Source organism: Eupeodes corollae, chromosome 2 (genome assembly GCF_945859685.1).
Source record: "Eupeodes corollae chromosome 2, idEupCoro1.1, whole genome shotgun sequence".
In the NCBI taxonomy this organism is placed as follows: Eukaryota; Metazoa; Arthropoda; class Insecta; order Diptera; family Syrphidae; genus Eupeodes; species Eupeodes corollae.
The window spans coordinates 104,564,031-104,591,358 of record NC_079148.1 but is presented as its reverse complement, the minus strand read 5'-3'; the positions used below and the strand labels follow the sequence as shown (position 1 = coordinate 104,591,358).

At 33.9% G+C, this 27,328-nt stretch overlaps 1 protein-coding gene across 1 annotated transcript in view; it reads right to left on the bottom strand.

Annotated features, from left to right (window-relative positions):
- Window positions 1-1,970: 1,970 nt before the first annotated feature.
- The window catches only part of LOC129944062 (eukaryotic translation initiation factor 5B), a 236,194-nt gene continuing 210,836 nt past the window's right edge, over window positions 1,971-27,328 (bottom strand). Inside the window, exons 8-9 of the mRNA XM_056053221.1 lie at window positions 26,934-27,095; window positions 1,971-2,547 (exon numbers count right to left, since the gene is read on the bottom strand). Coding sequence (XP_055909196.1) covers window positions 2,440-2,547; window positions 26,934-27,095 — 270 coding nt within the window. The 3' untranslated portion in view covers window positions 1,971-2,439. The remainder of the gene's footprint in view (window positions 2,548-26,933; window positions 27,096-27,328) is intronic.

The following is a 27,328-nucleotide window of genomic DNA, read 5'->3' as shown; positions in this document are numbered from 1 at the left end:
GTCAATGACATTTTATCAATAGCACAGCAACAGTAGCAACAAAAGTCTCATCATACGAACGACGGTGGTGGCGGCGGAGGTGCCGGAATGGCTAACAACACCAGTTCCAACATGCACAACTCCACCACGCCCGCCTCGACGACGGCCATCATCCCGTCGATTGTGTCTCTGACTTTTCATCCGCCGATTACTCCAAGGAAATCTTCGACACGCTAGACCTGGATCTTAGCCAGATGGATCCGGCCGGTCTGCAGATGCTCTTCGATCCGAAATTGATAATTCAAATGAAACTTCTTAATGGAAAACCCTATATTATGTTCTTTCTCATAACTCAAGTCGCACTGAAATTCTACAATGTTTATGTCCTGTATGGATCACGTTCTTACATCTTATGGGTTTATTGGCTAAAGATATGCAATTAAAGATAAGAAAGGTCTAGAAGGCAATAAAATTGTATTTTTCTTGGAAAAAGTTTTAATATTTTTTTTATTTCTCAAGAACTAAGATACACATCAGCATCCGGTTTTCTGGTTTGTATTCAAAATGAATAAGAATTTTATTTTTGAAAACAAAAACTGTACAAAGGTAAGTAAAATTTTGAAACAAGATTAATTTTGACAATTTTGACTAAATTTTTTCCTTTGATTTCGAGTTTAAAAATTAATTTTTCAAAAACTATTGACTCAAACAACTTTATTTAAAAACTAAGACAAAGAATAGGTTTCTGGCTTTTCAAAATGCTATAGCATGATTCTTTATGAGTTACCGTTATTTTTTAATATTTTTTAGTCTCTTTAAATTATTTTTTTTAGAAAATTGCCCCTCCCGCCTAAACGGGGGGAAATAGACCCCCCTTACCATAGGACTTTTTTCTTGTCTTAACCGAAACTCCATACTCTAGCATTTTGGTGAACTTTATACGAATCACCCTGTAAAAAAAATCCATAATATTTTACATATGAATCCATGGAAAATGACAAACTTTTCGGTTGAGCGAAACTAAATCGTCTATAACTTCGAAAATACTGAACCGATTTTTATAAATGTGGCATCTTTAGAAAGCTTTATTTGTCACGAGTGGTATGATACCAAAAAATTACCCCGATCAGGCGTATTGAATTATTTAGGCGGTATAATGTAAAAAAAGTAACTTTTTTTAAAAAATGTGTCATATCTTTTTTATTTTTCAACCAGTTTTCAAAATTTTAATTTAATCATAATCTAGACCAATACACAATCATTTTGACGTATAAAACATCAAAATACATCAACCACAAGCTTCAAAAAAGTGTTTTGAATATTGTGCGAAAAAAATTTGAGCAAATTTGTGGACACTTAGTCGTTCCGATTTGTGTGTGAATAAATTTGCGCAAATTTTTTTGAAAATGATTTATTATTTCCGCAATTCTTGTCCGATTTTTACAAAAGATGCCTCAAATGAAAGCTAATGAAAAATAGATTTTTGAGCCCAAACGAAAAATTAATCTGATTCGAAATTTCATAAGGTACCAGGGTCTTATTTTGGTGTATGAAGAAGAAACAAAATGGCAGCCATTTTAGTATTCTCTTCTCCACATAGAGAGATATAAAAGATTGGTTCCTTTGATAGCCTAAAGCTGGAAATATGAAGCTGGCTTTAAAACAGGAATGGATGGTGTAAGCAAAGTAATCCAAAACAAACGATACTTACCAAAATTTAATGTAAGACTAAATAAAAAACTATTTTTCAATTAAATTGTTTTAAAAATATTTTGTTTTTATTTAAAAAATCATTTTTAGTTAAAACATTGAATTGGTAGTTTAAGATCAAGTTAATTTATTTGATTTCACTTTTTTCCAATAATATTGAAACATTTAGTTTTTGTTTATTTTTTTTTAAGTTTGCATTTTTGTATATCTTTTATTTTGTATTTAAGATAAACGAATATAAATTGTGTAATTAAATGAGTGCCTTAGCATTTGTTGTTTTTATTTTAATTTCTTAAAATACGAAATAGTCGAGTCAAAACCTAATTAAATACAAAAAGAAAACAAATAAAATAATAATTAAAAGAATTAAAAAAAATTAAACCATTATAGTGTAAACTATAAACGATTTTTTTTTTGTTTTATTCAAAAATATAAATTTAAATAAAAAGTTGTTTAAAAATCAAACAAAAATATCTTAAAAATAAAAATAATTAGATACACTCGTATTTGTTGACTTCTTAACATTAAAATATTAACTTTTTTAATTTGTCCATCTTGTTTTTTCTTTCTTTAAAAATGAAATAAGTTGGCCTTGATTTAAAAAGAAATACAAATAAAAATCTTTAAAATTCTAAATTTTCATTAAATTATTTTTTTTTTTTTCATAAACTTGTAAATTGTTGTTCTCATTGTATTTTTCTAGTTAATTTTAGGTTCTTGTTGTTGTTGTTTTTTTTTATTTTATTTTATTTACAAAATTTCAAAAGTTTTCTTCAACTCAAGCATCAGAGCCCAATCAGCCTTAATTAAGTCATCACGGAAATAGTTTTTGCATGCATCAATACTTTGGCGGGTAATCTGGAAAGAAATTAATACAAAGAAATTAGTTATACTGCACTTTAATAATTTGTTTCTTTTTTTATGTAAAATATTTATATTTATTATTTTAGCAGAAATACTAATTGAAATCAACACAAATCTGAGTTTTATTTAAAAAAATTTTATTAAAGAAATATACACTCCGCTTCAACTGAATGGGCACACACATTTTTGGAAACACTCTTCACATGTTTTCCAAACATTGATGGTTATTGTGCCAACTGTTGAAGCTAACTACTCTTTCAAAATGTTAAGAAGAGAATTTCAAAAGAATTACCCAAAAAACAACGCCTAGTATTTCTAAAGCTTTGTGCTAGAAATTTTTTTTTTTTATTTGATTTAAATAGGTACGGTAATAGGTATCATAAGCGCACGTTTTACTCTTCTGTTCAAGTTTTTATTATGGGCAGCGACTGAATAGGTGCATTATCCATAGGATAAGTTTATAGGTCAACAAATATTAGAAGATTTATGAAATTTTATTTTCAATATTTTTTTGTAATGATGTAATGATGACATCAAGCTTAACTTTTCCGTAATAAGTGGTAGCTTTCCATATCACAACACCTTTTTCATAGCTGTTAGAAGCTTTGACTGTCTTTCCATTTTCTCATCTCCCTTTTTCCTTACATTTACTTGATTCAAAATGGCGCCCATCTCCTCAGAAAAAGTTCGACTTGAACAATGATTTACGAAAGCTAGTAAATATTAACGGTAATTTTCTGGTCGGAGGTGATTTTAATTGCAAACACACAAATTGGGGATGTCTAAGAGCTAATACCTGGCGTAACATCCTTGAAAATATACATTCTACTCATACTTTCGATATATTATTTCCTCCCCATCCAACTTATTACCCACCTAACTCGCGCAAGCTCTTCTACTTTAGACCTTTTTTTTAACAAATAGCCCGGGACTGTTTAATCAAACTGAAGTGCTATGCAAATTAAGTTCCGATCATCTTCCAATATGCACTAGTACGTATTTACTGCATTCTAACAGAAGAAACAAAGTTTAAGACTTCAAAAACGCCAACTGGAACATGTTTAAAACCCAATTGAGTTCAAAACTAAGAAATGTTCCTTATCTTCATTCCGATATATCCACTTCAGAAATTGATCAAAATGTTTCCTTGTTTACTAAAAGTGTTATAGAAAGTGTTGAACAATCTGTTCCTTTAAAACAAATAAGGTTAAATAGCAAGACGGTCCTTCTTCCTAACTTAGTTGAACTCATTACAAATTTGATCAAAGAAGGCATTTCGAGATTCAGAAACAAGGAATGGAACCAAAAATAAAGAGAAAGGTGGCAAACCTTTCTGGAATATTGTTAAGGTTATTAAGAAGCCTAACTTGAATATACCTGCAATAAAACTAGATAATGGGCAAGAAGCATTGTCTGGTTCTGAAAAGGCAAACGCTTTAGGCAAAATATTTACCGACTGCAATACTCTAACCAATAATTCCACAACAAATAGCAATGTAGAATCTTTAGTTCTGCAATCATTGCATTCGATCAACTCCAGTATCTTAAATGATCAGGAGGGGTATACAACATAAAAAACCTTTTTTTTTAAAAAATCTTCCAAGGTCAGGTATAAAATTTCTTTTAAATTTTCTTCAATTCTTGTATTAAGATAAGCTACTTTCCAATAGATTGGAAAAACGCTAAAGGTATTCCAATTTGAAACCTGGAAAAACGCAAGCAATCCTGTAAGTTATCGTCCCATAAGTTTACTAATTTCTGTAAGTAAGTGTTTTGAAAAATTATTTAAAAACAAACTAATGTCACACATTAGCAATAATAATATTCTGCCTCCTGAACAATTTGGATTTCGACTGTACCATAGTACAGTCCACCAAATTGATCGAATAACCAGAAACATTATAACCAACTTTATCAGTGGTAAAAGTACTGGTATGGTCTTGCTTGACGTTGAGAAAGCATTTGATTCTGTTTGGCATGACGGGCTCTTACACAAGCTTGTAATGCTCAACTTTCCCATGTGTATAATAAAAATTATGCAGTTCTTTCTGTCATCAAGAAGTTTAGTTGTTTCTGATGTTAACAAAAATCTTTCGAAAATCTTTGAATGTACTGCACGCATTCCTCAAGGATCCGTTCTTGGGCCAATACTCTATACAGTTTTTACTGCTGATTTCCCTGTTTTGCAAATTTGCAATAAAGCTATATTTGCAGATGACACCTGTGTATTTTTTTCTGATTCACTTGGTTCCGTTATTGAAACCAATTTGCAATTTGCTTTGAATGCACATCAACAATATTTTAATGATTGGAAGATTAAGATAAATGCTTTGAAAACTCATGCTATCTTTTTTACTCGAAAAAGAAAAGCCTGTTTTTTGCCAAGTAACTCTCTCTTAATATACGGCGTAGAAGCAAACTGGAAATTAAATGTTAAATACCTTGGTGTCCACTTGGACAGTAAACTTAATTTTGGAATTCATGTCCTTTTCTCAGTAGTAAGGTAGATAATATACCAATCTCTGTAAATTGTGCAATATATATTTAAGATAAATATACATATATTTAGCTGCAATAAAAATCATAAAGTCATCAAGTCAAATTTTGATATGCAACTCTTAGAAAACTGTTGAGCGACTTGCGTTTACAAGGACTTTTTGTCGGAATCAGAAGAATCTAATTGATAGGAACTTTTAATTTCTTGTTTTCGAGCAGTTGTTGTTGCTTTTTGTACATCCCTTCATATTTTTTTCTGGATGAATTGTTATTTTTTAAATAAGAATAAAAGCATTTAAAACATCGGTCAATTACATCAGCTATTGGACGTTCGGTAGGGTCTTGGCATGTATCAAACACTGCCAAGGCAGATAGATCTACCCATTCTTTAGTTGCAACATATTCGAAAAAAAAAATAGAACTCGAGATTTGAATCAAACATGACATAAAAAAGTGAGTCCCACGATTCTGTCTGTTCAAGCCTCTACAGCCCAACTCATTGAGTCAAATTTGATTTACGTTAAATATTTTTTATTCTTTTTTTTAGACTTAAAATAACAGAACTCCCCATACAGATATCTAGGTCAAACATCGAAATTTGTTTTTTTTTTTAATAACGAGCTAATATATTTCTATTAAATGTTCTTAAATATTTTTTCTTAACTTTGGTTCTTTCAATCAAAAAAAAATTGTTATTGCTCCAAAAGGGTACCCCCCATAGTACCAATACTTGTTTTTAAGTTGTTTGTTAAGACCTAATGAACCAATTTTTTCTGCACAACCCCATATATTGTCTTAATAATATTTGATGATCAAAAACGTCAACTTTTTTGTTTTAGAAAAAAATATATATATATATAATTATATAAAATTCGATATATCAAAAACGGGTACAAATTTTTAACTAAACTAAAATTTTAAATATATTTGATTCTAAATGACTGCATAAAAAGAATATTTTTAAACAAAAAATAAAATAAATTAATTTAAAAAAAAAACACTAACGATGTTCAAAAACATCTCAAAAATTAAGGTTTTTTTGAGAAATTAAATGGTATTTCAATGTTTGGATAATTTTTAAAATGTTTTCATTGCATCTAAAGTAGTTAAAATCATAAAACAATGTAAAAAGTATTTTAAAAAATATTTGTGTGTATTAGGTTGATGCAGAGTGTATAAGCACAAAATGCAAACCTCTGAAAATTAAATGCACGACTGGATCGCACGAACTTGCTCCTTTATGCAAAGAGTCTGTTTACAAAAATACCTTTATAGGATTTAAAAATATACCTGTAAAATAAGTTTGTCTTCAAAGATATACATGTTATTTGATTTGTCAAAAAACTCTATTTTTGATTTTTTTCGGAACTAATTTTAACAAATAAGGTGCCAAAACAAAGAGAATTTTCCGTAGACTATTTAATTGAATTATAATTTATAATTTGTTGAAAAACTTAACTTTTTATTATTATAAAAATATGAAATACCCAGAAAATATTATCATTGTATAATTATTATTATTGTATAATACTTGTTCGTATACTTAACGAAAACAATTGTGTTAATTTGCACTTTGTATAAAGCTTCTCTCAGTAATTTATTCGAAACTACATTAATCTCAGTTTACTTTTCGATTCAAGTTATCTTTAATTTGTAAAATATAATTAGTTTTTTTTAAACTTCAAACAGTGAAATACTTCTTTTATAATAAATATTGGTCTTGTTTTTGTCTCTGGATCTCGGAACATTTTGAGGTTATGGGCCCAGGATTCGGTTGAAAAAAAATTAATTTTTGAATCTTTTTAGAAGAAATTGTTTTTCACTGCATTTCCGAGATCGTTTTTGATTTGAGAAGAAGAGTTTCTAAGCTTCCATTACGAATTTCAGCAACTGGAAATATCGTGTATGTTAGACGAAAAGGTTCAACGAAAATACATTGAGGAAGATTTAGAAGAAATTCTTGCGAAGATTGAGCCTGCTAAGCAAGACAGTGTGAAAATAGAAGAAAAGGATTGTATTTCAATTTTGGTCCAGACAATTGTTATATGTGAAGGAGAAGAGGACTGCCAAGGAGATGTTCGACACATTGTGTGGTATTTTTGAACGAAAAAACATTTCGAGCCAGTTACTACTCCGTAAACAGCTTCTGATGATGAAGTACAATGAGTGTGAAGACATCATTGAACATTTTATTCGATTCGATACGAATGTTCATCAGTTGAAACCAACCGGAGGTAAGATGGAAGAGCTTGATGTTTTTGTCCATTTGTTGCTTACTTTGCCAGCAAGCTATGACAATTTTGTAGCTGCATGAGAGACCATGAATCAAAGTGACTTGAAGTTAGAATTTGTCAAGACTCGGTTGATGGACAAATACAACAAGAGGAATGGTTGTGCATCGGCAAGGTCTAGTGAGCGTGGTGCAATGAGTGTCAAGCCTAAAAAGAAGATTGTATGTTATGGATGTGGTAAGTCTGGACATATCAAATCCAAATGTTTTTCCAAGCAGAAAGAAAAGAAGACTCAGACGTTTCAAGCAAAGCTTTCAGAAAGAAGGACTCGACAATGTGTGCAGTTGTTGACAAAGCAAGTGAAGAAGAGCATGCATCAGCGAAAACTGTACAACAGATGAATGATAAAGTCAAGTTTGTTTTGGATTCTTGTGCTACCCAGCACATGGTCAACAACAAAGATTATTTCAACGTTTTGAAGAACATCTAGGAAATTCAAATTTCAGTTTCAAAGCAAAACGAAAGTATATCAGCATCTGTTAAAACGTTTCATAATGGTGATTCCGCACCAAAGACTATGAAGAACGTTTTATTTGCAAAGGATCTGAAATGCAACTTGATGTCCATCCGAAGTCTGGCAGAAAGGGGTTACCGTAAATTTTTTTAAAGGCGACAAGGCCTATGCATCGATCGATGGAACACCTATGTTTAAAGCAAGTACCAGAGGCAAGCTGTACGAAGTAGATTTGCATGTTTAACAAAATAAATTCGCTGGCATCTCAGGTGAGAAAAATGATTCATAATCTTTGTGGCATTACAGATAAGCACATTTGAATACATATGATTTGAAGAAGATAGTCAGTCATCAGATGGCTAAAGGTTTGAAAGAAGTGAATGTTGACATTGAATTAACATTCTGCGAACCTTGTGCTTTTGGAAAACAAACACGTTCATCGTTTTCAAGGAACAAAAATACTAGATCGCATTTTGGAACTAATTCATAGTGATGTCTGCCAACGTCGGCATATGATGGAAGCAGATATTTTGTGTCATTCACTGACGACTATTCCAGAGCTTCAATGATATTCTGCATTCAACGAAAAAGTGAAGTCCTTAGCAAGTTCAAAGAATTCGTAGCCATAGCTGAAGCACTACATTGCAAGAAAGTTGCGAAACTGAGAGCTGACAACGTGGAGAATATACTTCAAATGAGTTAGGACAGTTCTGGAAGTCAAAGGGTATCCAAATGATGTTTACTGTTCCCTAAAATCCAGAGATGAACTCCGTGTCTGAGTGATTGAATAGAACACTTCAAGAAAAAGCTACAACTATGCTGGTGGTTAACAAAGTAGATCAGTTAATTTTTCATTAGTTAATTTAGTCGAGGTGTATAACTGATCTTAACCTTGTATTGTATAAATAGCATTGGAATAAATAGCAATTAAATTACAAGAGTATGTGCGTTAGACTGTCATGTTAGAGGTCATGGGTTCGAACCCTACCTGTGCCATATTAAGCTTTTTTTTAACGGGTACTGCTTCTTGCCAAGAATTGACAAATTCTCCAAAAGTAATTCCTGTCATGAAAAGTGCTTTCTCAAATTAGCTGTTCGGATTTGGCTTAAAACTGTAGGTCTCCTCCACCCGGTCAGCATTACTCGCACACAGAAATGGTTAAGAGTTGTAAGTCACTAGGCCCTTATTCTAAACTTACTGTTGAGTCACCAAATTTATTTAAATAGAAAATAAATAAAATGTTTTAAGTTCAACAGAGAAGCTCGATTAAATTGAACTCAGTATAAAAGAGGATGTTTCAATTTCAAAAATAAAAGTATTTGACCGAAGTTATTCGATTACTCGACAATTTTTTTTTTAATATAAAGCTCACTAAAGGGGATATCACTATCCTTATTATGTAAAGACACAGTGTGAGATCTAGGAAGAGGAGAGAGAGGTTGAAAGGAGGTGTCGGTGAATATTGGTTTTGAATTCCTGAATATTGCAATGACTTGGAAAACAGAGTGTGATAAGGCATTCCACATTCGCGTAGTTCGGCTAAAGAACGAATCTCTGTACTTGACAGTGCGGCCGAAGTTATGATCGAGGGTATACTGACGAGAATTCCTAGAAGCGTGAATATTAGGGTTCAAATGTTTAAAGGGAGGAATGTAGCTGGCTATTGCTCTTAAGCATAAACTGTTAAAATAACGGTAAAAAAGCGTGACACAAGAAACTTTACGACGATGTTCAAGCAACGTAAATAATCCTATGATGGTGCTATCACCAATTAATTTAAATGCTCTACGTTCAATGCTGTCCTTAAACTTAAGTAAGTTGCAGGAGCACCAGCCCAGAGATGAGAGTTATACTCAAACTTTGGACGTATATAAGTTTTGTAGATAACAGCCAGATAAGAGAGGGAGAAAAACTTCTTGTATCGCGTTAGAAAAGCAACCATTTTGCGGCATTTTTGGCGAAATCATGTATGTGATCGTTCCACAAGAGGTGGTTAGTGATACACATACCGAGAATATCGAGATGTTCAGTCCCCTTGATGCAAAAGCCATCTATGCAAGGGGAGTGTATCTCGCTTCAACGATACTAGACAGCATTGGATTTTCGAAGCATTAAATTTCACGCGATTTTTTAATCCCTATTGTACAATGCTAGTTAGGTCGGAATTCAATGAACTCATAATATTTTGTGGTTGCAATTCCACATGTGAGTCTGAAAACGAATATGAAAAGTTAAGCATACTATCGTCAGCGAAACAATGTATTGGATTAGAACTTACAGACAGGAGATCATTTATAAAAATGAGAAAGAGTGTTGGAGATGGAACACAGCCCTGTGGCACACCAGCATTTATTTTGTGTTTTTTAGACTTGAAAAAGGACCATTTTTTATATGTCGCAATAGTAAAGGGGAGCATATTAAGGTGAGAGAAAGTAGAAAACGGGACTAAAACAAAACCCATTTATCGAATGCATTAGTAAATTTAAAATTGACCGATAAAATTCGGAAAAACTTGTGAAATACAAGTTAAACACAAAAACACGTGAAGCTCTTTCAAATGCGTCACATAAAACACATTCCCAAAAAAATCTAAATACGTATCGCATTATATACAAAATTCTTAAAATTAGCAAATCCTAAAATCCCATGAAAAGGATCTATATTTACATGGCAAAATGGCATCTGTTTATACAAATTCTATAGTTGCAATTTTTGTTCGTAAATGCATCCTTTTGACAGCCTCAATTCTTCTAAACTTCCCAGAGCACACGTTTTAATCTTCAACAATTCTATTTTTTATTCAAAGTTGACACCATATAAATGGCGTTCTATTCTTGAGTAATCCTATCCAATCCACCCTCACACTTATCACACGTGTTCAAAATTGTATCCGAAAATAAAATCACAACCACTTCATAGATTCAACAATGAGTTTCCTCCTGATCCCGATTCATTCATTCCACGAATGAAAAAGGATGCATAAATGAAACAGAACTAAAATGGAAATGCCAAGAGGCCATCATCAAAAATATTTCCATTCCAAAAGCGGCAACTTCATATACATATACGAAAAGGTATACAAAGACCTAAAGTGCACCGTGTCATCCTTGAGAGACTATGTACGAGCGTGCGTGTTTTTAAATATGGAAGACAATCTCACAGGATAAGCTTCCAAATCCAATTTGTGCGCCAGGACAACACAACTTTATGCTATATCCTTGCAATAGCACCAGCACCATCACCATCAAATGGCTGAGAAGCCTTTTTTGGAGCGAGCTAAAAATAGTTTTAAATTATTTTTGCCCACAAACTTATTGGCCATTTCGTATGCATGGAGTGGCTATCACGTTTGTCCGGAAATACCATCGTAGATAATTGAAATTGCTATTCCTCTGACTTAATGCTCAGAGCGGATTGTGTCTGTCTGGCTGAGAGTTGGCTGTGGTTCTGAGCTCTTATAGCTCTGGGGATATTATGAATAGAGCTTGTGTATAGAGACCACAACCGCAAATAAGGACTAATGACTGTATATTTTATTATAGCTTCTGAATCGTCTTCTTCTTGTGATTTTTAAAATAATAAAATTGCTTAAATAATTTATGATATTTGAAAAGGATATGTCCTGCTCTTTTGGTCTCCCTCCACACTGCAAAACACATCGCTAAGCGACGACGAAGACGCGACGCGACGCGGCTTGAAGCGGTGGATTCACAATTAAGATTTGCATTGAATGTGAAACCAATTAAGATCGCTATCTGTCTACAGTGGCTACTGGCTAAGCTAAACGCTGGCTCTTTCTTTAATGACGAAGGAAATCTTTATGGATCCTTGGTGCTTAGCGGGATAAAAATACGAAACAAAATTCAAGTGGACTTTATTGTTATGGCAATGGAAATGTATTTTGTCTGGTTTTTAATTTTCGATCGTTTTAATTTGAGTAAGTAATTAAATTTTATAATAATAATTAAAAGCCGGCGCCAAGGAGTTCGATAAATTTAGTTACTTGTATTTTTATTTTGTGTGTTATTAAATGAATACGCAATGAATTGCATTAAATTCTTAAGACAGCAGTTAACGATTTGTTATCAGTTCTTCACAAGGTTAACTAAAGAAGATCTTCTTTTAGTTATCTCAAGTTCTTTTTTTACACAGGTTTTGGGCAAAGTACTGTATGTCAAAATTCTGTGTTATGAAATCCTGTTTGGTAAAATTCTGTATTTCAATTAAACTTTGGCCTAGCACAATTCTACAGTATCTTACGCAATTTTGATCATATTGGGTTGGGAAAAACATTATTTAGAGACACTTCCTTTAAAATACGCCTTTAAAGCTTGAGTTATGTTAAAATAACGTTAAAATTATTTATGAAATTTTCCAGGACACATAGAAACTATACGGCAAGTATTGGATTCATAAAAAATTCCGAACTCGAAATTTCAATCAATACTTAAATTGAAAAATGGTATACATATAAAAGTTAATTCAACAGAAAAAAACTCTAATAATTTTTGAAAACAAAAAATTTATAAAAAAAACGTTTTTTTCAGAAAAGAAAAATTATTTCAATATACAGAATTTTTATAATTATTTTTGACGTTCAAGAATGGATGTATGGTTACATTTCTATGCAAGATGGATGTTAATGCCTCACAGCCCGGTGCAAAAAAACTTATTTGAAGGAAGAAAACATCCCTCTGTTGGACTGACCAGGAAACAGACCTGATATGAACCCAATTGAAAACGTGTGGGAGCTGATGAAGAGGGAAGTAGCTTAAGATGAGGTCCTTTATTGAAAGAATAGTTCACGTGTGGAATCACCACCCACAAACGCAGAAACCACTCAACGCATTGACAGTATTATGCGCAGAATTGAGGCTCTTATTAAAGCAAAAGGTGGTTCAACAAAATATTGAAAAAAATCTAAAGTGCGTCTAATAATATGATCAGGGACTGTAAGTACTAGTTTTAAACATAGTTGTGAATAAAAGAGCAAGTTCGTGCGACTCACTCGTGCACTTTATTTTTAAATGCAGTATTGCTTCCAACAATTTTAAAACGAAATGAAATTTCTAAATCTTCACTCAGACTGAATTCTCGAGATTTGAGATCAGTTCATCTAAACAGGGTGTCCTGGAAAAATGGCACAAATTGATTTTTAGTAAATACTTTGAAATTCAAATCGAATACAATTTTGCACTACATTCTTTAAAGTTGTATGCAGCCAAATATTTGTATAACTTAAACCTTTGTTAGTAATAACGGTTTATCACTTTTGCGGTTTCAAAAGTATAGGACTGGAATTCGACAACTGTCAAACTAAGTTGTAAAGCCAATTTTTTTTTTGTTTTGTCAGGTGAAAGTCTGACATTTACGAATTGTGTTTGGAACTTACTTCTTCGAAAACAACGATGGAACGACTTTGATCGTCAATTCAGAGCGTTATGGTCATATGATAACCGACTTTTGTTTGTCTGATATTGCAGAATATAACTTGGAGAATATGTGGTTTCAACAAGACTGTGCCATATGCCACACAACTCGGACGAATATTGTTTTATTGCAAAAGACATTTCCTGGCTGACATACCGCTCTATGTGTCAAAAAGTGGTCGAAAAATAACTCAAAAAATTCGATGTTTGCAACAATTTGCGTGGCTGTCATTCGAATGATGTAATGTTTCACACATAATGTCAACGTTCAATCTTTATAATAAAATAGATATAAAAGGTGATTTTTTAGCAACACAATACGGTCATTGTACCAACTCCCTTTTTAATTTCATGTGGTTAAAACTTTCAGTGAATAAGCACATCATTCACTATTGTTTTCTTTATCGGAGCCCAAACCTGGACAGAGTTTCAACTTCTCAGGAATTTGATGCTCTGTCTGACTCCATACAAAGAATTGTCTCCCTGTATCCTCACACTGAAATCGTTATTACGGGCGATTTCAATGTTCACAATTCTTCGTGGCTTCGCCATTCGGGCCAGACAACGCCCGAAGGAATGTGTGCTGAGATTTTTGCTGAGTTTAACCATCTTACTCAGCTTGTCAATGAGCCTACTCGAATATCAGACGTTAACGGCCGAGCAGAAAATACCCTTGACTTGTTTCTCACTTCTGATCCTGTTAAGTACACAATCAGTGTATTGACGCCTCTAGGCACATCGGACCATAGTGTTATATCTGCTAATTTCTCGTGTCAAACAAATCCAGTTAAAGAAAGAGCTCCAAAGAGAACCGTTTGGCAGTACGAGAAAGCCAACTGGGACGGTCTCAATAATTTTTTCAGGATCTTTAACTGGTCGCTATGCTTCCTCGGTAGCGACGTAGACTCCAGTGCAGATATGATATCTAGTATGATTTATTTGGGAATGGAAACATTTATCCCGAATAGGGTTAAAAGTATTAAACCCAAGGTTAAATCATGGTTCGATTCGAACTGCAAAGAGGTTATCAAGGAGAAAGAGGTGAGCTTCCGGTGTTTTAAAGCCAACCCAACTGAGGAAAACCGGAAAAAGTTTAAGCAAGCCAGGAAGGCCTGCAACGCCTATATTCGAAGGACCAAATTTTTACATGACCAAAAATTACGGCGAAAAATACTGCAATGTCCCAAAGGCAGTAAGAATTTTTGGTCATTTGTAAAAAACATGAGGAATTCTTCCTCTTCCTCGGTTCCTACGCTTGTTGTCAATGACACTCCTTTAGTTAGCTCTATTGACAAAGCCAACTTATTTGCAAGGCAGTTCGCCGAAAATTCCACCTTACCAGATAGTGTCATGACTCCCCCAGTTCTTGAACGCGTAAATGATTCTATGGGACCAATCTTTTTTCGTACTCGAACTGTGGCGAGAGTTCTTAAAGATCTCAACACTCATAAATCCGCTGGCCCAGATGGTATCCCCGCTATTATTCTGAAGAGGTGTTCTTCCACGCTGGCAAAACCACTGCGTAAGCTTTTCCATCTATCCTATTCTTCTGGGCTCGTTCCGAGTAGTTGGAAAACTGCATTTGTTCAGCCAATTCCAAAAAAAGGCGAATCTTCTTCTCCCACAAATTACCGACCGATAGCACTAACGTCCCTTCTTTCTAAGGTCATGGAAACGCTGATTAATTATCAGCTTAAGAAATATCTTGAGGAACGGAAGCTTCTTAATGACCGGCAATACGGCTTTCGTAGCAATAGGTCCACTGGTGATCTCATGGTTCATCTCACCGAACAGTGGAACAGATCTTTACATCGTTTTGGAGAAAGTAAGATTATTGCACTTGATATTTCAAAGGCATTTGATAAAGTTTGGCATCTTGCTCTCTTATCGAAAATGCGTGCTTTCGGTATCGACGAATCTCTTCTTCGTTGGATTAGAAATTTTCTCTCGAACCGTTCAATACAAGTTGTTTTGGACGGATTCAAGTCTGAAACTCATAAAATAAACGCTGGTGTGCCCCAGGGCTCCGTTTTGTCTCCGACCCTCTTCCTCATTTTTATAAATGATCTCCTGTCTGCTACTTCTAATCCAATACATTGTTTCGCTGACGATAGCACTCTTAGCTTTTCATATTCGTTTCCAGACTCACAACCCTCCTCTTCGGATGTGGAACTGCAACGGCAAAATATGATTAGCTCATTAAATTCCGACTTACACAGCATTGTACAATGTGGAATAAAAAATCGTGTGGAATTTAATGCTTCGAAAACGCAATGCTGTCTTGCATCGTTAAAGCGAGATAAACCGTCTTTGCCACTATCTATGAGTGGCACTTGCATCAACGAAACAGAAAATCTTGACATCCTCGGAAAGTGCATCAGCAACCACCTATTGTGGAGCGATCACATACGCGATGTTGCCAAAAATGCCGCAAGATGTCTAGGTTTTTTGAGACGTTGCAAGAAATTTTTTTCTCCGTCTGATCTGGCTACAATCTACAAAACCTATATACGTCCGAAACTTGAATATAACTCTCATCTCTGGGCTGGTGCTCCAGTAACTTATTTAAGCCTCTTGGACAGTATTCAAAAAAGAGCTTTTAAAATGATTGGTGACATTAATATCATAAACTCGTTTACATCACTCGAACATCGACGCAAGGTTTCTTGCCTCACCCTTTTTTACCGTTATTTTAACGGACTATGCTCTAGTGAAATAGCCAGTTGCATTCCTCCCCTTAAACAATTTAACCGTAATACCCGCGCTTCTAGGAATGCCCATCAGTTTACCCTTGAGCCCAACTTCGGACGTACTATGAAGAACAGAGATTCTTTTTTTAGCCGTACTACGCGAATGTGGAACGCCTTGCCACGCTCTATCTTTCCCTGTCATTGCAATGTTCAGAAATTTAAAACCAATGTACACCGACACCTCCTATCCAACCCTTCCCTCTTTTCCTAATGCTCACACTGTGTCTTTGGCATATTAAAGGTATAAAAAACCCTTTTAGTGTTTGCTAATTATAAAAAAAAAAACACTGGTTTAAACATCTGACGCACGTTTTGCTTCAATGTAAAATATTTTCAGTTTGCTCTATAATTTAACCATGAATCGTCTTACAAACGAAGAACGCTTGCAAATCATTGCATTCAATTATCAAAATGATAGCTCTGTTAAGAAAGTTCATCGCGCGCTTCTTCTAGCGAGCCATGAAGCTCATTTTTGCATAATGGGTGCGTAAATAAGCAGAATTGTCGATTTTGGAGTGAATATCAGCCAGAAGCATTGCCGAAGCTACCAATGTATCCAGAAAAAGTCACAGTTTGGTGCGGTTTATGGCCTGGTGGCAACATTTGACAGTACTTCTTCAAAGACGATGCGAATCGTAAGGTAACTGTGAATGGTAAGAGTTACCGTGAGATGATATCCAACTTTTGTCTAAAATGCAAGAGCTTGACTTGCATGACATGTGGTTTCAACAAGACGGTACCACATGCCACACGACACTAGACTTATTAAGAGCGAGTTCGGTGAAGATTTTATATTACGTACAAGACCGGTAAATTGGCCTAGATCGCGCGATTTAACTCCAATAGACTATTTTTTGTGGGGATGATCGCTTCGATTAACGCATAGGAAGAAAACATTGAAGCATTTATTGGTTGGGGTCAAAATACTGTATGGATCAAAATACTGTATCTTAAAATACTGCATTAGAAAATACTGTATGTACATAAACAATTGCATCGAACTTATTGATCTGTCAAAACTTCCAGTATTATACAATATTATGAGGTACAGTATTTTGACAATACAGCATTTTGAGACACAGTATTTTAAATGTACAGTATTTTAAAATACAGAATATTAACCATACAGTATTATGACCATACAGTATCAGTACAGTATCATACAGAATTTCGAACATACAGTATTTTAAACCCGCTCCCAGCATTTATTCGTGAGCTGCCTGCTGAAATGTTGGAAAGAGTATGCCAAAACTAGACTAAGCGGATGAACCATTTGAGGCACAGTCAAGGTTAACATTTGCATGAAATATATTCAAACATTAATGACCGCACTATCGATTTAAATAAGGATTTCATGTTTCATATTTTTTTTAAAACTTTTGAAGTCGCCAAATGGATATCCCTGTATTTTGTCAACTAATTTTAAAACTGCAGTTTGACACTGCGGTTTTATTGATTAGACAATGGTAGTATAGAACCAGAATTTCCATACTTATGAACTATACAAATTTCTAGGATCGAAGTCTTAAGTCATATCATAAATAAGTAAATAACAATAGGCAATTATATTTATAAGTAACAACAATTCATTTACAACTGAGAGAGAAATAACAATTAATAAGAAGAAAAGGAAGAGAAAATAAGAAGAAGATACCATTTCTTTCGTTTCGTTTTTATTAATTCAAAGACTTATGATTCCAGAATTTTGAGCTACAGTATTTTGTTCATACAGTATTTTATACATACAGTATTTTGAAATACAGTATTTTGATCCATACAGGATTTCGAACCCAACCCATAGCAAAATGCTGACATTTTTTAAATGTTAAATAAAACTAATTAAAATATAAAGATTCTAATATTTACATACATAAATTGCAGCACTATTTAATGCAAAATCAAGACTGCAAAATACAAAATTAAAAGTGTTCTATTTATATTGGGTTTAAAGCTATCTCTAAGAAGCTAAGATTTATACATTTTAATAAAAGTTTAAGAGCAAAGACATATAAATTTTTGTCGCATACAACTTTAAGCATTGAATAAAAGAAAATTTGATTTCGATTAAAATCGCAAAGTATTCATGTCCATTCAATTTTTGAACTTAACACAAATTTTCCCGGTATTTGGTTATTTAAAAATGCAATATCATCAAAAATCATTTGTAGACAGTGTGAGTGAAATGCCGACTAAAATAAGGTGTTTTTTAAAAGTCGTTATTCGAAGACCGTTTGTTCGGAATAAGCAAGTTACCAAATTCTGAAAGGTCAAGACGTTTCTTATCGCCATGTTCTGTTTAGACCAGACTGTTTATATGTACATACAGAACAAATTAATGTTTACTCAGGCGTATACGTACTTTTTTATTTGAAACAAATTTAATTCAAGAAATTGGTCAAAAAATCACTTTATTCTCAAAAAAAATGTGTGTATATTTTTATTAAATTTTGCACTTTCTCTACTTCTATGAACATAAACTATTTGGTCCTAACATCAAAATTATAGCTCTAGAATGTTTTATTTTCTCAATAACAGTCGTTATCATTTATTAAAATCAGACAGGAATTGTCGAAGCTTTGACTTTTTACAATTTTCTCGAAATTGAGATTAAAATAAAATAGAAAGATTAAGACTTATTTTTGTTTGATGTATTAGAAAGTCCAAAAAAATCAAAAATAGGTAAAAAATTAAAAACATAAGTTAAACCAAACTGTTTTTTGAGAATTGCTTGAAACTTTGCAAAGGTCTAAGAAAATTTGCAAGTACCATACAAAAATCTGAATCATACCTAGAACGCTTACTACAAGACTGTCACAACATTTCAAAAACAAAAAAAGAAGAACTAGACTAAACTCTCTTCATTTTTAAGGATTTCTTAAACAATATTTTGAAACTCTAATGCTCCACTTCGGTGGTTTAAGTGGAACATAGACAAACTAAACTTCGAACCAGTAGAACATCACAACCCATATTTGCTACCAAGTCTATGAAGACAAATATCTTCGTCGCCATACATTGTCTACTATACCAATAAAGAAAATGATTGATGAAAATGGACGAACACCATCAAATACGTCATTTTTCCAGCTGTGAAACTTTTGACTAGCGCGGCGCGTGGTAATGAATAGAGTCACAAACTACATTTCTCCACAGCATGGTGCCACTTAATAATGGCGACGACGTATTCGTCGTAGTTGTTTGAGATGTTTTCTCATTTTAATTAAAACATTTTACTTGAACACCAAAAAGCTTCTAATAAAATGGCACACTTAATAACAGACATAGGTATAGGTAGGTACATATATTTGCACATTACGAAAGCAACACGTCATCAACAAACAAATACGCCATCTATATAATGGACATTTACTAAACACAGTTTGCAACAACGATAACTACAACAACATGACATCTCTTAACGTATGTCCTGCTAAAGTATCCATGTCCTTTTGAACAAGAAGGGAGAATGTTGAGAGCAAATGGATGGCTTTGTTGACAGGATTTGTGTGTGTTCGTCCTAGCTCCCGTCCTGTCGTTTCTACCCATCATGTTGGAAATAAATTCTCATCGAAAATGTCAGACAGGAGAGTTTGACATTACTACCATTTTTTTTTTTGAAAGAGAGAAAAAAGGAACCAGCAGCCATTAAGGACACCATCACAGAATTTTAACGCGTCTACAAGTCAATCTACCTAATATACCCCTCAATGTATCTCTGATGGCTTTTGACATTCAGAATTTTATTTGCAAACCGTTTAATGTCTTCATCGTTGTGCCATTTAATTTATTAGAATGACTGACAAGCTTCATAAAAACAAAACACACACAAAATATCATTATGTAGATATGTAGATGGAGGCCAAGCTCATAAAGATACAAAATCAAAATGTAAATTTTAATGCGAAATCTAGCGATGGGAAGCTTAAGCTATTTGGGGGTGATGTTAAATAAAAATTGTCACAGCCCCTCTTGACTTGATGACGTCAATGCTGCTTTACCTACCCTATGAATAGCAAATACAACAAAAAAGAAGCTTTTGAAAATAAATCGTTGATCTATTTATCTTAAGTGCGTGTTGTGTGCATTCGCTCCCTATATACATAGGACTCATACATATCGTGTCGGTAAGGTCGATGGTTATTGTGGGCAGGGGGTGGTTAGTATGGCTTTCGAAGGACACAGTTCTATTAGTGTTATTAACCCTGGCATTTCTGTTATCTACATAGTGTACCTTCTGTTATGTAGGTATACTTAATTTTATATTTTGTCGGATGTACACTAAAGTTGAATGACGTCATAGCCATGATGCACTAACCTGGTTTTGTGAATGGATTGGCTTTAAGGTTTGTTTTTTGTTGAAGTACCTAAAGGGCGGTATATGATAAAAGTGGAGGAATACATAGAGGGCTGATAAAATTAGGTTACTCGTTCGTTGTCGGTACAGATGTAGTGCGTTTCAAAGAAGCACAATGACATCAAACGTGTTGTAGAGGGGGGAAAACAGTTATGAGGAATTTTTATGGCAGTTATTTTTCTTGTGGGGTAGTTTTTGTTGGGTGGTGCTTTCTAGAGGTTAGGTATGCATCTAACTTTTGATAAAAATACATTGCATACGCAATAAGAAAGAAATTTGACATTTAGCAGATTTTTCTTTTCAATCTTCACCATTTTTTCTGTTATGCAGGGTGCGTCATTTAGTGTTGCTTTTGTAGATCATACAATTTTTTGCCACTAAAAGTTTCTTCCCACTGGGAATCTTGAATCTCGAAATCACGGATCACACATTAACGGACCGAAATAAGTGAACAATGTGGTATAGTGAATAATGTGTAGCCCAAACAGTGAGTTTTTATAAAAGAGGACTGCTGTATGTAAGTTTGTGCAAAGAGTTCAGTAGCAAGTTATGCAAGTAAACAACACTCATTACACAATGAAAAGTCTTGGTCCTGAACAACGTTTGCAAATCGTGCAAATATATTACAAAAAAAAAAAAAGAGGCTGCGGTGCGACCCACACTGATCTGTTGATTTGTCTTGCTTAAAAGGTTTGTAGGTTTTCGTGTTTTGTTAAAAAAGTCGTCAATTTAATTATTCTAAAAAAAATTAAAATTAATAACAATATTTTGCATATAACGAAATAGCTTGAATTCAAAATCTATTTTTGTTAACGAGATTTTTTAGTCGCTAACTAATTTTTACCAATTTTAGGAGCATTTCTTAAAAGTTTTTTATTTCTTATATAAACAAATACAAATTGGTTGAATAATATTAATTTGAAGTCAATACCTTCTATTGTTCATGGGATATCGAGAACCGAACATAACTTTTACCAAATATTCGTGAATTTTTAGATTTTTATAGATTTTTGTTGGATTTTTCTCAAAAATTCACTGAATGTCGAAAACAATATTTTATGTGAGATAAAATAAGTTTGAAACCAACATTTTTAATCTTTGAAAAGACATTTGACTCGAAAATCAATTTTTACGAACTTTTAAAAATGTTTTTTTTTTATGTTTTTATTTTTAATTTCGATTCGATTTAAAAAAAAATTTAAAAATGTCAAAACAATATTTCTCATAACATAAAATTATATCTAAGCAAAAATCTTAAAGTTTTAAAAAGATATTTAAGTCGAAAATCCATGTTTACCTCGGTAGGTAGAAATCGCGATCTCAAGGCAACCTAGCCTGATATCCAATTAGCGCTGTAATGCGCCGTTTTGATACCAAAAACTCGTTTGACCTGTGATAGAAAGGGAACGATTTATAGAGAAGCTTCATAGCGATTCTGGTAGAGCCATTTTGTCGCATTGAGAAAAAAGATTAGGTCTCTAATCTTTGTCTCAGATAGCTCATCAAGTTCTTGAAAAAATGATTTTCCAAAGTATTTCATTCTAGTGTTTGCCAAAGCAGGACATTTGCAGAGGAAATGGATTATCGTGTCACTTTCTCTTTGGTCACTACAACTACGGCAAAAGGTGTTGTAAGAGATACCCAACTTCTCTGCATGAACTCCTATAGGTCAATGTCCGGTACAAACCGCAACAATTCTGGTTATGTCTTGCCTTGGCCTGCATAGAAGATCGTTTGTACTGGTTTTGTTATAGGTGGGGCATATCTTCCTAGATATAATGCAGTTGGGTAAATTGCTCCAACTTCGGTTTGATTCAGTTTGGTAGATAGAAAAGATTTTACCCTTCATAGCACCAAGAGGAATGTTAACCACTTCCCAAAGTGAGCTATGAAGGGCCGATCCTTGCCTGTCTAGCTCGTCATCCCGTTCCTTTCCCACGATACCACTATGGCCCGGAACCCAGATCAGGTTGACACCGAGGTTAATATTCAGACTCACAAGCTCATCGCGACATTGCTGGACCAATTTACATGAGGATATGGCCGAGTTAATGGCTTTCACAGCTGCCTGACTGTCTGTAAAGATAGCCGCATTTCGGTTTTAGTTTGTGTTTTGTTTAAGTATCTTACATGCCTCCCTTATTGCCAGCAGTTCAGCCTGAAAAACGCTAGCAAAGTCAGGAAGCCTAAAGGATTTGGCTACATTAAGGGACTCAGAAAAGATCCCAGAACCAACTCCGAACTCCATCTTTGAGCCGGCAGTAAAAATGGTTGTGTCGAAACCTAGCGACACGATGTCATCCTCCCAATCTTCTCTGGATGGGAAAATAACCTTAAAATCCTTACTAAGGCTTAACTAGGAATGCAGTAGTCAGTGTCTACCGAGATAATATCTGAGGGAATCAATTTCGTTGTGTTGCTGTAACTATAAGGTTTTGACAACCAGCTGTTTGATTCCTTCAGCCTACTAGCGCTGCAGGAAACTATGTATTTAATAAAAATGTCGATTAATAGAAGATCCAAAATAACGTTAAAGGCGTCCATTGGGCAAGTTTACATGGCCCTTGTGGTGCCCAAGCAAGCTGTTCTCTGAACCTTCTTTAGCTTATCAATATTATAGGCTTTGCTAAGAGCAGGCCACCACACAATGGACCCATATGTTAAGATTGGACGTACTATGGCTGTGCACGTCCATAAAATCATCTTCGACTGAAGTCCCCACTTTTTGCCGAAAGTTTTGCTGCAGGCATAGAAGGTAACACAGGCCTTCTTAACCCGTACTTCAATATTTAGTTTCCACCATGTTTACCTACTTTTATAAATTTTTTGTTTAGGTTTTTAATTTTTGTAAAAAGAACTGTCAATTCATTTTTCTCAAAATTTTGCTAAATGTTGAAAACAATAATTTTTATAAACTAAACTAAGTAGAAAGCCACAATTTTTGATAAGATATTTAAGTCGAGATTCAATGTTCACCAATTTTGAGAAATGGACCGCTGGACAATTGTACGTTTTTTAATCCTTTTTTAAAATCACACGTTTAAAAAATCAACCTTTATAATTGATCTGTAATTTTGGACGGACAAACATTTGCTTGGTTTTTGCTTAATTACAGCCTACACTACAATCGTTTTTGTGCGGACTCCTTAAAGTTGTGAATTCATCTCTTTGGACTAATTTTTGGAGAACCGTGAAGAAAAGATGTTATACCAACAATTTTCGAAACGATTCGAGGACTTCAGACCAATACCATCCAAGTTATCCACGATCTTGAAAAATTTCAGTGAAAGAAAAGGCTACTACAAAGCCAGTCGAAGTTAAATTAATAATGGATCAAAAGACTTTTAATAAATACGTTATATTACTAACCGATAAATTATTAAGCCCATTTTATAGATAAAGCATTTTTCATCATCATTTGAAGTTAAACCATAATATCATGGATAAATAACAATGTCTATAAAAAGTGCTTGGGCGCATACAAAAATTTTATTCAAAAACACAGAACAAATTTCAATTCGATTTTTGTCATAATTCTACTAAATGTTGAAAACAATATTTTGTAAAAGATAAAGGTAGTTTAAAGTCACTATCTCAAAGTTTTGAAAAGATATTTGAATCGAAAATAAATTTTTACCAACTTTTATAATTTTTTTTGTTTAGATTTTTATTTTTTGTAACAAAAATTGTCAATTCGATTTTTCTCAAAATTTTTCCAAATAATGAATACAATATTTCTTGTAAGTCAAAAATAGCTGGAATCAATAATATTACAGTTTTGAAAAGATATTAGAGACAAAAATCTATTGTTACTAACTTTTATTAAATTTTCTTTTAAGTTTTTATTTTTCGTAAAAAAAACTGTCTATTTGATTTTTGTCAAAATGTTACTGAATATTGACAACAATATTTTTTAAAAGATAAAGTAATCTAAAGCCAACATCTCAAAGTTTTAAAAAGCTAAATTTTTTGCTTAGTTTTTTATTTTTTGTCAAAAAACTGTCGATTCGATTTTTCTCAAAATGTTTCCGAATGTTGAAAACAATATTTCTTAAAAGATAAAATTAGTTGAAAGCCATAATCTCTAATTTTTGAAAAGATATTTGAGGCGAAAGTCAATTTTTCTCAAAATTTTACCAGATATTAAAAACTTTATTTTTCGTTGCACAAAATTGTTTTGGAAGTAAAATCATTTTATATTCGTAAAATTTTCGAGGTGACTGTTTTTTTTCAGTTTTTTTTATTTATAAAAAAAACAGTTGATTGGATTTAATTTCAAAAAATATACTTGTTAAGTGTCACGTTACAATATATTAAATAAAATTTAATTCAAGTCCCTAGCGTTTTTAGTTCGTAAGATATTCAGGGTTAACCAAAATGTTCATGTTTTTTTAAACTGCTATGGTAAGAAACCGCCCACAATATTTTTTTGAGAGCCCTTTCTGCCTTTTTATCTGTATAACAAAATTTATTTGAAATCGATATCTCTTCTGGTTCTTGAGCTATGGACAACGAAAAAAATGTCGCGAACGTACGGACAACGTACGTACGTACATACATACGCACGCACAGACATCTTTCTTAACACTTTTATTTCGACTCTAGGAACCTTGCAACGTCGAGAAATGTCCAAATTTTCCATTTGACAAATTGGACCCATTACAATAAATTCCTATGAGAAGTTAATAAAACTTTTTTTAAAAAAGGGTTTTTCAATTGGCGCGGTAGATTTTGGGGCCCCCCCGTGGCGGCCATTTTGTTTTGGTGATATCCGTCAAATCTTTTGTTTATTATTGAGTTGATTATGCCAAATCATCATGGCATGTTCCACGTTGGAACAGCTCGTTCAAATGATAAAACTTTATTATCAAAATGAGTGTTTGTTAACGCAAACGTTGTGTGCATTGCGCCCATTTTACGGTTGACGCGGTTTCCCTTCATAATCGACCTTTCAACTTTTGGTGGCCAAATTTGAGACGACCGGTTGAGAACTTCGCCGCGGTCCGTGAAAGTTTACAACACAACTCGAGGCAGTCTATTCCTCGACTTGCACCAGAACTTGGTCGTTCGCAAAATTCAACTAGGCGAATTTTCCGTCGGAACTTTGGCCTACAACGAATTCAACTGACCCAGGAGCTAAAAGTTCATAACCATATACAACGCCGTGTGTTCGCTGACTGGGCTTCAAATCATTTTGAAGAGGACTCTAATTTTTGCCGAAAAATCATCTTTAGTGACGAGGTACATTTTTGGATCATGAATTGCCGTATAAAGGACGACACCAACCCACCAGAGGTTCACCAGGTGATAATGCATCCTCAAAAAGTTACCGTTTGGTGTGAATTTTTTTGAAAACGACGTAAGTGAGGCGGTCACCGTCAACTACTCGTACATAACGATGATAACTTATTTCTTATGACCCAAGTTGAACCATATGGATTTAGAAGACATGTGGTTCCAGCAGGAGGCGCTACGAGCCACACAGCAAACGCCACGATTGACATTTTGCTTGAAAGATTTAAGGGTAAGATTATCTCTCGCAGGGGTGATGTGAATTGTGGGGTTTCTTGAAGTCGTAGGTCTATGCAAAAAAACTACAGTCGACCGATGCCCTAAAGGTGAACATAAAAGAGTCCATCGCTCAAATTCAGCCGGATTTATGGGGAAGCGTCATTCAAAATTGGACCACCCCGATCCGTGCCACCATAAGAAGCCGAGGGGGGCATTGGAATGATGTCATATGGGGTGCCGGGCCATTGAGACATTCCAGGTAACTGTAAGGCAGATGAACTCGCCAGGAACGGTACAGTACAGCTCATCCTACCACGTTTGGCAAGTACTGGCATACCAATCGCTACTTGTAAACTGCTGCTAATGCAAGACGCTGTGAGGAGGGCAGGCACCAGGTGGAACAACAACACCACGTGTCAAGTCACAAAAAACATCTGGCCAACACTGGATTTAAAACGTTCAAGGTGCTTGCTCTCTCTAAGCAGATCGCATATAAGCTCGATAATAGGTGTCATAACCGGACACTGTCTAATAGGAAAGCACACCACGAGACTAGGCGTATTCTCAAATGACTTTTGCAGAAGCTGTATGGACTATGAAGAGGAAGAAACGGTTCTTCATCTTCTCTGCACATGCCCTGTTCTAGCTCGAACACGCAAGAATTACCTGGGAAAATTCTTCTTTAACGTCTAAACGATCTAAATCATATCGGTATAATTAGCCTCTCACGTTTCGTAAGGGACTCCAGCAGGTTCCATTTAGCTTAGGAGGGAGCCTCAAGATTCCTGTGGTATCACAATGGGCCATTAAGCTGGCCTAAGTGTGTCCGTTTCCATCTTGGACAGCCATTATAACCTAACCTAACCTAAACACTTAATGGCATACATGCTTCTTTCATTTACAAAAATAATTTTGTTAATACCTCGCACACGACTTGTTTTATTCCATTTTAACATCTACCCGCCATTATTGAAATACCCTTTACTTTACTTAATTTAAAAAAAAAATTAAATATTTAAAAATTGCTGCAATGGTTCTAAATTGTTCTATCTTAAATTTGATATAAATTGACAAATAAACAAATCAATACTTACTTTGCTAACCAACATATCATCTGCATCAAAATGTCGACCAAACATTTTTGGAGATTCACCAGGAATCGGTTCGATTTTAATGCAGATTTCTTGTCCTTTACGTGCTGTTTCGATTTGCTTATGGTTACATTCTATCGATGTTACTACTCCAATATCAACGAACTGTAAATAGAAAACAAAAATACAATTATTTAATTTAGTTTTATAAGTTTTTTTAATTAATAAAAATCATTAAGTTCAATATCTTTACAGGAAATTAAATTGAAAGAAAATAAGTAAAATATATCACAGACTTGAAGCCTTGTTCAAAAATATGATTAATGCTTTATCTTCAATCTTTAATTTAATTTTTTTCAATAGAAAGACTTAAGTCTTTATCTATATTTAATATTTTT